This window comes from Nannospalax galili, unplaced genomic scaffold (genome assembly GCF_000622305.1).
Source record: "Nannospalax galili isolate Female #2095 unplaced genomic scaffold, S.galili_v1.0 scaffold644, whole genome shotgun sequence".
NCBI classification, from domain to species: domain Eukaryota; kingdom Metazoa; phylum Chordata; class Mammalia; order Rodentia; family Spalacidae; genus Nannospalax; species Nannospalax galili.
Window position 1 is genome coordinate 456,331 of NW_008351473.1, and position 12,862 is coordinate 469,192.

At 49.1% G+C, this 12,862-nt stretch overlaps 1 protein-coding gene across 6 annotated transcripts in view; it reads right to left on the reverse strand.

Moving 5' to 3' along the window:
• Nucleotides 1-8,617: 8,617 nt before the first annotated feature.
• The window catches only part of Mlxipl (MLX interacting protein like), a 28,291-nt gene continuing 24,046 nt past the window's right edge, over nucleotides 8,618-12,862 (reverse strand). For 3 of the 6 annotated variants that reach the window (XM_029553679.1, XM_008848382.3, XM_029553683.1), the window contains 8 exons: nucleotides 12,619-12,686; nucleotides 12,393-12,543; nucleotides 12,122-12,234; nucleotides 11,909-12,028; nucleotides 11,661-11,788; nucleotides 11,117-11,240; nucleotides 10,014-10,143; nucleotides 8,618-9,309 (listed from right to left, as the gene is read on the reverse strand). In XM_029553679.1, coding sequence (XP_029409539.1) covers nucleotides 9,191-9,309; nucleotides 10,014-10,143; nucleotides 11,117-11,240; nucleotides 11,661-11,788; nucleotides 11,909-12,028; nucleotides 12,122-12,234; nucleotides 12,393-12,543; nucleotides 12,619-12,686 — 953 coding nt within the window. In that variant the 3' untranslated portion in view covers nucleotides 8,618-9,190. Of the gene's footprint in view, nucleotides 9,310-10,013; nucleotides 10,144-11,116; nucleotides 11,241-11,660; nucleotides 11,829-11,908; nucleotides 12,029-12,121; nucleotides 12,235-12,392; nucleotides 12,544-12,618; nucleotides 12,687-12,862 lie in introns of those variants that run through there. The other 3 variants (XM_029553680.1, XM_029553681.1, XM_029553684.1) reach the window with 2 other exon arrangements.

Genomic DNA, 12,862 nt, shown 5'->3' on the forward strand with positions numbered 1-12,862 from the left:
CCATCCCACCAGTCCTAGCCTTTACAGTTCTAGCCCTTCAGCTGTTACAAGGACCTTCTAAGGACACAGGCCACTGCAGAAGCTGGTAGACAGACAGGAACATAGACAGACAGACATGCTGGCCATCTCTGGAGAGGAACTACGTCCAGTCAGAGAACAAAGGGAGTGGGCTTATTTCCTTCCCTTTTGTCCTTTTCTGGGAACTGGCATTGATTCAGTTCAGGGCAGAAGGGTAGGGAGTGTTGTCCTCTCTCTACCCTCTATACATAAAGCCGTCAGGGATTTTTGGTTGCTTGGTTGGTTTGGTTCTATGAGACAGCTTCTGTATGAACAAACTTACTTTGAACTCACTAGGTAGTCCAGGCTGGCCTTGAACCTGTGATCATTCTGCCTCAGCCTTTTTTTTAAAAAACAAAAAAAACAAAAACTATTTTTATTTTACCTATCCGTTATTAACTGCATATATGTAAGTGCGCCATATGTATCAATGCCTGCAGAGGGCCGCTGATCCACTGGAACTAGAGTTATGGATGGTTGTTAGCTGCCATGTGGGTGCTGCTGGGAACCAAACACAGATGCTCTGCAAGAGTAACCAGTGCTCTGAAGCCCTGAGTCATCTCTCCAGCCTCCCTGTCAGTGTCTTTTGAATACTGAGATCACAGGTGCCATGTAGTAAGCATGTCTAATCGAAATTTTATCAATCTTCCACAGTATGTCCTTCTGGGTGATATCTATGGATTACTTTAAATATTTTATTCCTATTTTATGTGTATTCTAGTTTGTTTCTCCATTGCTGTGACAAAATACTCTGACCAATACCAACTTGTGGGGAGGAAAGGGTTTATTTGGCTTACATATCCCAGGTCAGAGTTCATCCGGGAGCCCAAGGTAGGAACTCAGGGCAGGAACATGGAGGCAGGAGCTGCAACACAGGCCATGGAGGATCACTGCTTACTTTGCTCCCCTGGCCCCTGCTCAGCCTGGTTTCTTATACAACACAGGCCCACCTGCCCAGGAGTGGCACTACCCACAGTGGGCTGGGTCCTCCCACATCACTCAACAATCAAGAAGATGCCCCACAGACATGGCCGCAAGCCAGTCCAATGGAGGCAATTCCCCAATTGAGGCTTCCTCAACCCAGGTGTGACAAGTTGACACTAAAGCTATCCAGCACAATATGTATGACTATATATTGCCTACATGTATGTAAGTGCACTCATGTCATTCAATGCCCTCGGAGGTCAAGAGGGTGTCAGGTCCCTTAGGAACTTGAGTTATGGACAGTTGTTAGCAGCCATGTGGATAGTAAGCTATACTTTAAAGAAGACTTTTGTGGCTGGGGAGATGACTCAGTAAAGAGTTTGTTGTACAAGGATGAGGTCTGAGTTTGGATCCCTAGCACCCACATAAAAGCTAGGTATGGTGATGCTCATCTGTAACCTCAGTACTAGAGACTTGGAAACAGGTGGATGCCTGAGGCTTGCTGGTCAGCCATTCCAGCCTTATTAGCCAGCTCCGGGTTCACTGAGAGACCTTGTCTCAAAAAAATAAGAGAGTGACTGAGAAATGAACCTGATGTCAAAATTGGCCTCTACGTGCACCTGCATACATGTGTACACACCACAGGAGCATGTGCATATAGCACATAATGTGCAAACATTTCATTTACTAAGCATTTACATATATTTGATAGAGGAAGCTTTAAATTTTTATCATATTTTATTCATTTTGTGTAGTTTTGTGTAGTTTTTGTGTAGTTCCCACCCTGTGGGAACTGACCCTCTCCCTCCACCATGTGGGCCCCAGAGATCATATTCAGGGCATCAGGCTTGGCCACAAGCATTTCAACTTCACTGAGTCATCTTACCGGCCCCAGAAGCTTTTTGTTTCATTTAATACTCCCAGATGTTCCATTCCAAGATTAGGAGACAAACTCTAGGACCTGGTTAAGTGCCTTTACAAGAGACACTTAGAAGTGGGGCCTGGGTGGTGGGAATAGGTTGCTAGGGGCAGGCATTGGAAGGTTAGAGGATGGCCAGTGTTTCCAGCCTTATTCTCTTCTTCCTGGTCAGCCATGATGTGAATAGACTTAGCTACTCACTCCTGCAGCCATTGATTCCCCCAAAATGGATTGCAGTCCTCTGAAACCATGAGCCAAAATAAATCCCCAAGTTGTTCCTGTCAGGTACATGGTCACAAAGACACAAAGGTGACTAATGCAGTCCAACATGGGTCCTAGGAATGAACTCTGGGTCCTTTATAAGAGCAGTAGGCACTCTTAACCACTGAGCCATCTCCCAGTCCTGTATTTTTATTGCTTTTTTTGTGTGCTGGGTACCTTTAGTTGTCAACTTGACACATCTACGTAGAGGGAACCTCTACTGGAGAATTGCCTCCATTGGATTGGCCTGTGGCCATGTCTGTGGGGCATTTTCTTGATTGTTGAGTGATGTGGGAGGGCCCAGCCCACTGTGGGTGATGCCACCCCTGGGCTGGTGGTTCTGTAATGTGTAAGAAAGCAAGTTGAGCATGGGCCAGGGGAGCAAGCCAGTAAGCAGTGTTCCTCCATGGCCTGTGTTCCAGCTCCTGTCTCCAGGTTTCTGCCCTGAGTTCCTACCTTGGGCTCCTTCAGTGATGAACTATAACCTGCAAAAGTAAGACAAATAAACCCTTCCCTCCCCTAGTTCGTATTGGTCAGAGTGTTTTGTCACAGAAATTGAAGGCACACTAAGACATTGTGTGTCTATGTGTGTGTGTCTGTGTGTCTGTCTGTCTGTCTGTGTGAATGAATGCTGGAGGGAAGGCATGGAAACCAGAAGGATTCCCTGAAGCTAGAGTTGCAGTTAGTTGTGAGCTGCCAACATGGGTACTGGGAACTAAACGCAGTTCTTCAAACGCAGTACATGCTCTTAACTTTTGTGAGGGTTTCACTGTATAGCACTGGCTGACCTGAAGCTCGATATCTATGCTAGACTGGCCTCAAAGAGATCCACCTGCCTCTGCTTCTGAGTACTTGGGTTAAAATCATGCACCACTATACCCAGCATGATCTGTATTTTAACAAGCCCACTATTTGGTTGTATAGTACAGTTTAATTTTTAAAATTGCAAATAATTTAGTTAGTGTAATCCTAAAAATTCAACTCAGGGCCTCGCACATGCTAGGCAGGTACTCTACCACTGAGCCACACCCCCAGCCCCTCACTGGGGGATTCTAGGCAGGTGCTCTACCACTGAGCCATGTCCCCAACCCCTCATGGAGGTGTGGGGTGGGGGTCGGGGGGATGATAGGCAAGCATTCCACTACTGAGCTACATCCCCAGCTCTACTCTAAGTTAAGCACCTCTGCTAAACTGGGCATGGTGGCACACGCCTTCAATCCCAGCACTCCAGAGGTAGAGGCAGGCAGATCTCTGTGAGTTCAAGGCCAGCCTGCTGGCTGAACAGGTGGAGGCTTAATCAAAAGCCTCAGGAACAGGTGACTCCAGCAGCTCGGGTGGGAGAAGATTTGAAGCCATCCACTCCCACCTGGCACCAGCATCTGGGTTCTGGCTTCAGTCCTAGAGATGGGAGGGGATGGAGAGGACCAGCTTCTCAGGTTCAAAGGGCAGAAAAATAGAAATGTCAAGTCCTATATTGTCTGGGTCAAGGTGGGGAGAGCTGTGCACCATCCTGAAGGAGGAGACAGGGTGGGGCCAGTGGGATTTGAGGCGGTTTCATTGTAGGCAGAGAGGCAGACAAAGAAAAGGGGCCTTTGGCAACAAGGTAGAAGGTGACTTGCCCCAGAGTGAGAAGATCAAATGGATAAGCTAAGGAAAAGGCAGCAGGAACTGGGAAGGTAGTATGGTCAGGGAGCAAGAAAGGGGGAGGAGGAGTGGTTTCAGAGACTAGGGGAAGCCATGTGTGTATCTGGGAACACTCAGATTCTGCAAGGAGGGACTCATTAATTCAGTAGGTGCAGAATGCCTGAAGGCATGCAGTTAGCAGGGGAGCCAGAGAAGAGGAGGAGCCCAAATGCAGGGTTCTGAGGGACCAAAGTGAGGAGAGGAAGGGAGAGTGAGGTAGCCTATACATGGAGGGAGGGAGCCATCTAGAAGAGGACCCAGGAACAAGAGATTTTTTTTTTATTTTGTCGATTTGTGTGTGTGTGACCGTGTGTGTATATGTGCAGGTGTGGCAGATGTGTGTGTGCCCACAAAGGCCAGATGCCATGGATCCTCCGGAGCTGGAGTTACAGGCAGTTGTGAGCTCCCTGACATGGGTGCTGAGAACTGAATTTGGGTTCAGTTCCTCTGTAAGAACAGTACAGTCCCGTTGTGTTTTCTGAGACACTTCTCATGTAGCCCATGCTGGTATCCAACCCACTATTTAGCTGAGGAGGACCCTGAACTCCCAATCCTCCTGCCTCTACTTCCCAAGAGCTGGGATTACAGAAGTAAAATCACCCCAGTTTATGTGGTGCTGGGGATCAATCCTAAGGCTTCGTCCATGTTAGGCAAGCACTCTACCAACTGAACCACATTCCCAGTCCCTTTTTTTTTTTTGTGAGACAGGGTCATCCTGTAGCCCCAACAAGCCTGGAACTCACTATGTAGACCAGGCTGCCCTCCATCTCACAGAGATCTGCCTGCCTCAGCCTCCTGGGTGCTGGGATTAAAGGCACATGACACCACACCCTCTTTTTATTTTTCTTTTGTTGAAACTGGGCTTCCTTGTGTATTCCCAGGCTAGCTTTGAATTCACTATGCATTCTAGGCTGCCTCTAACTCACCATCCTCATGCTGCAGCCTCCTGAGTATTAGATTACAAGTATGTTCCACCATGCCCAGCAAGGGATCTTTGTGGAAGAAGATCAGTAAGAACATCAGTGCCTTTAAACCACCAGGGTACAACTTTTGAAGGAGTTTCAAGCCAGTCTACAGCAGCAGAGAGCACTCAGAGCTGGGCACACCTGCCACCTGTACAGCAGGAATAGGGCAAAAGGGAGACACTGGAGTTGGGCAGTCTGAGAGCTGTTCCCTAGCCATGCCTCCCAGGAAAGCTACTTAACTGCTTTGTGCCTCAGTTTTTCACTCATGAAAAATGCAAATGACTTGGTGCTGAAGAGATGGATCAGCAAGTAGTTAAGAGTACTTACTATTCTTGCAACTTGTAACTCCAGTTCCAGGGGATCTGACACTTACTTCTGCTGTCTCTGTCTCTGTCTCTTTCTCTCTCTCAAATTAAAAATAAACTGCTGAGATGGCTCAGCAGTTAAGAGCATAGGCTGCTCTTGCAGTATACTTATTCCAGTTCTGAGCACTCACATGGTGGTTAACCAACAGTCTGTAACTCCAGTTCAAGGGTCTGGTGTCTCTTCTGGTGTCTGTGGGGTACTTCGTGTACATGTTGCACTTATACATGTGCAGGCAAAACACTCATACACATAAAAAGCCAGGCATCATGGTCCATGCCTTTAATCCCAGCACTTGGGAGGCAGAGGCAGGTAGATCACTTAGATTAAGGCCAGCCTGGTCTAAATAGCAAGTTGTAGGACAACTGGGGCTACAGGGAGACTCTGCCTCAAAAATATGAAATAAATGAAGAAATTAAAAATGTAGATGACAGCTGAATGTGGTGGTACATCCTTTAATTCTAGCAGTCAGGAGGCAGAGCCAAGCAGATCTCTGAGTTCATGGACAGCCTAGTTTATATAGTGAGTACCAGGCCAGTCAGAACTACAGAGTGAGACCCTATCTAAAAAAAAAAAAAATGCAGATGACAATATTATTTTTTGGTCTTTTTAAGACAGGGTCTCCCTGTAGCCCCAGCTGGACTGTAACTCACTATGTAGACCAGGCTGGCCTCAAACTCAACAGAAACTTACCTGCCTCTGCTTCCTGAGTGGTGGGATTACAGATGTGTGCCACCACGCCTGACCTTAAATTCACTCTGAAGTCCTCAAAACAAATAAATGAGAATCCCATTATGGTGGTACACATCCATAATCCCAGCATTTAGGAGGTGATAGCAGGGGATCAAGACTTGAAGACCAGCCTCAGTTACTAGTCTGTGGTATATGAGACCATGTCTCAAAAATCAATTCAAAGAACTGTCCTCTGGAACTAGGCCCATCATCCCAGCTTCTCAGAAGACAGGATTGCAAGTTCAAGGCCTGACTGGGCTACAGAGTGTGAGTTCAAGGACAGGCAGAGCAACTTAATGAAATCCTGTCTTAAAAAGAAAAAAAGAGCCAGGCGTGGTGGCGCACGCCTTTAATCCCAGCACTTGGGAGGCTGAGGCAGGCAGATCTCTGTGAGTTCAAGGTTAGCCTGGTCTACATTGTGAGTTCCAGGACAGCTGGGGCTACAGGGAGACCCTGTCTCAAAGAAAAAAAGAGGGTGCTGGAGAGATGGCTCAGCGGTTAAGAGCACTGGCTGTTTTAGACACGAGTTGTAGTTAAATTTACAGCTGGGAGACGTGCACAGCTTCCAGGCTCCTGGCACCCTCCTTTCACCAACCTTACGACAAACTGAGGTAATATTCCTTGGTTTAGGGAATAAAAGAATTTATTGGGCTTCCTAACAGAGCATAGGGTGGTGGTGGAGGGTACTTACAAAGGTGTGGGCACCCTTGGGCTTTTTCCCTATATTGCGTCTGGAGCCCCCTGAACTGCTGGTGGTGGTCCCAGATGGAGAAAGCCATCCCATTTCTCTGGCTTCCCCTGTCCCTATCCTTAGTTCCCCCCAACTCATGTAGCTAAGGCTGACTGGGTGGGAGGGGTGACTGACTCCCTCTGCCCCGCTCCTCCTATTGAAGGTCTTATAGTCAAATAGTTTGAGGTGATTGGAGCAAGCTGGTGAGAAGCTAGAGAAGAAGGCATCTCTCCACTGCTTGCCAGTCTAACTGGCCACTCAGAGGACAAGTTCATCCAACACAGGTTCAGTTCTCAGCGCCTATGTGGCAGCTAACAACAGTTTGTAACTCCAGTTCCAGGGGATCTGACACCCTCTTCCCTACATGGGCATTGCATGACGTGTGCACTTACATACAAGCATGCAAAGCACTCATACAAAAATGTTTTAATATTTTTATTATTTTTAAATATTTTATTTTTATTTTATGAGTGTTTGTCTGCATGTATGTAAGTGCACCCATGTTGTGTAATGCCCGAGGAGGTCAGATCCCCTGGAACTGGAGTTATGGACAGTTGTTAGCTGCCATGTGGGTGCTTGGAATCAAACCCAGGTCCTCTGCAAGATCCAGTGCTCTTAATTGCTGAGCCATCTCTCCAGCCCCCTATTTTATTTTATGTGTATGAGTGCGTATGAGTATGTATGTAAGTGCACCTGTCACGCATTGCCCATGGAGGTCAGAAGAGGGTGTCAGATCCTCTGGAACTGGTATTATAGAAGGTTCTTGGCTGTCATGTGGGTACTGGGAACTAAACCTGGGTCCTCTGCAAGAGTAGCCAGTGCTCTTAACCACTAAGCCATCTCTCCAGTTTTAGACACAATGAACAACCTACTGTTATCTGTGCACCCACACATATACACACAAGAGAAAGAAAAGATAGAAGAAAAGAAAGGAAGGAAGGAAAGAAGAAAAAAGAAAAACAGAGAGTGAGAGAGAGAGAGAGCAAGAGAGAATAAAGAAAACAGGGCATGATGGTACATACCTTTAATTTCAGCACTTGGGAAGCAGATGCAGGTGGATCTCTTAGATCGAGGCCAACCTAGTCTACATAGTGAGTTCCAGGCCAGTTGGGAATACAGGAAGGAAAAAAAAAAAAGGACTAGGGATATAACACAATGGTAGAGTATTTTGCCTGGATTCAACCAGTGAGGGAACACAAGGGTAGCTCAGTGGGAGAGCATATGCCATCTGCCTAGAATCTCCCAGTGAGTGACTAGGGGTGTGGCTCAGTGGTAGAGCACCTGTCTAGAATCCCCCAGAGAGGGACTCCCGGGGTGTGGCTCAGTGGTGTAGAGCTCCTGCTTAGACTGAGGTGTGGCTCAGTGGTAGAGTACTTTCTTAGTATGTATGATGCCTTGGGTTCTATCCTTACTAAGCTGACTGGATATGATGCACACACCTGTATTCCCAGCACTCAGGAAACTGAGACAAGAAGAACCCAAGTTTGAGACCAGCCTGAACTACATAGATGGACTCTGTCTCAAGAAGAAGGAAAAAACAAAAGTTTTATCTGACTTTGTCCTATCTCCACCCAAAATTTGCCAGTGGTTTCCATCTCAGAATAAAAGCAGAGGTGGTAGGCTGAAGAGATGGCTCAGTGGGTAAAATGCTTGCTGTGCAAACATGAAGACCTGAGTTTGGATCCCCAGCATTCATGACATTCACACAAAGATACACAAATAGATATAATTTAAAATATTTTAAATACATTTAAAAAATAAGGTGGAGAGCAATAGAAGACACCCAAATCAATTTCTGGCCTCCCTGCATACACAAGCGAGCACGTCCATAGACATAGGTACTTGCTCCCACAAAAATGCAGAAACTGAAACCCAAAGGTGGTTTCATGACCCAAGGGCCTCTATAACACCACCTTCTTTTGCTACCTGCTCCCTCTGCTTCCTATAGTGAGGCATTCTGTCAATCACATCAACACCTTTGCAAACAGTTTTTGCTTTTATTGATCAAGAATCTTATAAAATCCATGTACAAACACAAACATCTACATACATGCAAGATGCCTGCCCTGCTCCAGTGACCCCTTGCCTTGGTGTCTCCCAACATCAGACCTCGCTGGCCTCACCCAGAGAAAGCCATCCTTCAGTCCATATCATTGGTGCAGGGGCAGAGAGAGGGGAGCTCCTGCTCTGCCTCCCTGGTCAGGAACTGAGGCCACTGCCCTTTGTCGGAGAGCAGCTAGGAGTGACAAGGAAATAGAGTTGACCTCTTCCCTCCTCTGAGCTCCCTGAGTGGCATGCTTAGGTCCCCAAGTGTCATAGCTGTTAATGCCTTGGGGTCCTCTGTTACAAACGGAGGCCCAAAGATGGGCTGCCAGTCACTGGAGATCACAGATTAGTGTAACACAGGAACAGGAACCCAGCTCTCGAGTCTGTCCCCAGAAGTGAAGAGTGTAGACTTGGGAGCTGCTTGATTCTCAGGAAAGGGGCCAGCCAGGGTTAGGGTCAGGAGGGGAGTGCCCACAAGTTGTCCCTGGAGCCCAGCAGGTCTCTCCAGGACTATAATGGCCTGCCCAGGGTTCCCTCTGTGACTGCTCGTGTGGCTTGCTCAGGCACGCAGCTTGGGTCGGTCAGGATGCTGGTGGATGTGCTGAGCTGGCGAAGGGAGTTCAAAACAGCTGAAGAAAGAGAGACAGGAGATAGCTCTGAGGTTAGGAGCAGACAAAGGCACCGGGGAAATACTAGTTCAGACAAGTGGCCACTCCCAAAACCTCTTTAGGTATCTCGGAGACTAGAGGACCAAGGGGCACAGTGGAGTGGCCCAAAACCCTGGGCTGTGTTCAAAAAGGCTGGACCTTGGGACCAAGCAGAGTGAGCTTGAACCCTCTGCCCTAAGGCCTTAACTTTTGTGTGTATATGTGGTACTGGGAATTGAACTCAGGTATTTGTACATGAGAGGCAAATGCTCTACTACTGAGCTAAGCTACTAACCCCTCACTGAAGGATTCTAGGCAGGTGCTCTACCACTGAGCCACACCCCCAGCTCCTTACTGAGGGATTCTAGGCAGGTGCTGTACCACTGAGCCACACCCCCAGCCCCTCACTGGAGGATTCTAGGTAGGTGTTCTACCACTGAGCCACACCCCCAGCCCCTCACTGAGGGATTCTAGGCAGGTGCTCTACCACTGAGCCACATTCCCAGCCCCTCACTGAGGGATTCTAGGCAGGTGCTCTACCACTGAGCCACACCCCCAGCCCCTCACTGGAGGATTCTAGGCAGGTGTTCTACCACTGAGCCACACCCCCAGCCCCTCACTGAGGGATTCTAGGCAAGCATTCTACAAGGCCCCATACTTCTACTGGCAGGCAGGTGTTCACATACTTGGCCGGAGAGCAGGCAGGGAGCAGTACTGGTCCAGCCAGGCTAGTGAGGTCTGACGGAGGCTGTGCAAACTTGCAGTGGACACCATCCCATTGAAGGACTCAAACAAAGGCCGGATGAGGATACTGAACTGGGCCTGGGGTCAAGGAGCACACCTGTAGTCTGACGGCACCCTGCTACCTCACGTGGAGCCATGTGCCTGATCCAAACCAGTGCCAAGGAAGGCCTGTCAGTATCAAACTCTGAACACTAAAGAATCCTGCTGTGCTCACTTCCCTCCCTGCCCAAGGGTGGTCCATCTCTCTGGCTTTCAGTCCCCTCTTCCTAGTCCCTCCACAATCCTTATTCTGTGTTAGATCATCTGACATCTCTGAGCTCAATCAAGAACTTGAATACTGGCTGGATAGCACATCCCTGTAATCCTAGCCTCTCTGAGGTCTGAGGCAGGAGGATTGCAAGTTCAGGGCATATCTTGGCTACGGAGTGAGTTCAAGGGCAGCCTGGGCAACTTAGGTCTCAAAATACAAATAAATAAACAAATAAAAACAGAAAAAAAAATAAAGGCTGGGGATATAGTTCGGTAGTAGATTGCTTGTCTAGCATTTGTAAGACTATGTTTAATCCCAAGTATAGTTTAAAAAAAATAAAAAACAAGCCGGGCGTGGTGGCACACGCCTTTAATCCCAGCACTCGGGAGGCAAAGGCAGGCGGATCTCTGTGAGTTCAAGGCCAGCCTGGTCTGCATAGTGAGTTCCAGGACAGCTGGGGCTACAGGGAGACCCTGTCTCAAAAAGACCAAAAAAATTAAATAAATAAATAAATAAATAAATAAACAAACAAACAATGAACCTTAATCTTGGGGGACTCCCTGCTTTCTCTAAGCCTCATGGGACTCAGACTGCTTTCACTTCATCCCCACTCCCCAGCCTCTTTCCTCTCTTACTCCCACTCTCAGCTCCCAGTCACAGGAACCAGATAATCCTGCAATCCCAGGGTCAGACAGTAGGGGACAGAACGAAAGTCCATTCCTAGGGACCCTGCTGCTCAGCCTGTGATCTGAAACAGCCTGCTCTGGCTAATAATACCAGCTTAAGTAAGGATACTACCCAGAACTTCCAGTTGTGCAGCGTGCGAGTCCGGACATAGTCATCAAACATGTCCCGCATCTGGTCAAAGCGCTGGTGTGTGATGGGCACCCCAGTGGCTGGTAGTTGCTGCTGGCACAGGCTGGGGATGGAAAGAGTCAAGGTTAGGGAGTCTGAGACACTATATCTCCTTTACCCCAGTCCTTGAATACTTTGTTTGGTGCTGAGGATGGAACCTAGTTCTTTTTTGAGACAGGGTCTCCCTGTAGCCCCAGCTGTCCTGGAACTCACTATGTAGACCAGACTGGCCTTGAACTCACAGAGATCCGCCTGCCTTTGCCTCCCGAGTGCTGGGACTAAAGGCCTGTGCCACCTCCCCCGGCAGAACCTAATTCTTATAGATGCTATGCAAAGGTCTTACCACTGTCGGAGCCACACCCCAGCTCGTCACTGGGGGATTCTAGGCAGAAGCTCTACCACTGAGCCACACCCCCAACACCTCACTAAGGGATTCTAGGCAGGTGCCCTACTTCTGGGCCCCTTTTCAGCTGCTTCTGCTTACTTGATGGCAGCATTGAGCTCCTCAATCTCATCCCGCAGCTGCTGTGCCTCCTCCTGCATAGCTGCCCGCTCCTGCTGCAGCATTAGGATGTATTCTGCAGTCTTCTGCAGCGTGGTTGCTTTGCTCACCTGTGGGTGCCACCAGTGTGGGTCTCGGTCCTGGCAGGCCCTGGGATTGGGTGTTGGGTGGCAATCCAGGAAAGGGCTCCACAACTCCAGGGGAGGGTGCATTCCCAGCTGAGGGCTCACCTTGAGGCTTGGCTGGGCACTGAGTGTGCTCACGAGTCCATGAAGGGTGTCAAATCCCAACTTGATATTGAAACGCCGCTTCTGCTCTGCAGAGATATGTGTGATGCGCCGGTTCTCCATCTTGGAAAGCAGAAGTTGGGGTAAGTCTAGAAAGGAGACCTGGAGGAAGGACTGGTAGTGAACGCATCTTGGGGATCCAGGGACAGCACTTACCTTGGTGTCTGCACGCCCTCGGCTTAGGATGGGTTGAGGGGGAGACACTCGGACACCTGGTGCCCCAGGGGGTGGTATGGAGTTGAGTTCCCCTGACAATCGCCGCTCATTGCCTGTGGTAGGGACAGACAGACCCACAGACAGACCGACACACAAGAGAGAGGGTCCCTTTGCCCTGTCCCAATCATCCTGGCCCAAGGCACGCCCCCCCCCTTTATCTTTCCCTTCCCTTTATCCCCTAGGGCCCTCAATCCTTCTAGCCCTTCTTTACCGCCAAGTGCTGGGGGTGACAGCCGCTCCGCTTTGGGGACAATCAGGGACCTCGGAGGGGCCAATGTGGCTGGGCCCAGTGGTGGCTGGGGTGGTGTAGGGGCGGGAATCAGAGGGAAGCAGGCACGGGGAAATTCAGGGACCGTCTCCTGCTTGGGTGTAGAAGGGCATAGAGTTGGGGTGATGGCCCTGGGCTGACCCCCTACCTCCCAGTTCCAACATCTTACCGGGGACCCTGCGGGCCGGATAAGGGTGCTGGGCACAATCGGTGGTTCCAGGCCTTGCTCAGGTTTGGCTGGATACAGGCAGGACTATGAGGACCGCTAGACTGGCCCAATCAAGTCCATCACCGATCAAGACCCCTTCTCATCCCCCTGACAACCTGCACCCCTTTTAGATATAGCTTATGCCCTAATGATACCCCACCTTCTCCCTGTCCCCCAAGCCCACCCTAAAACCCTAATTCTCTGC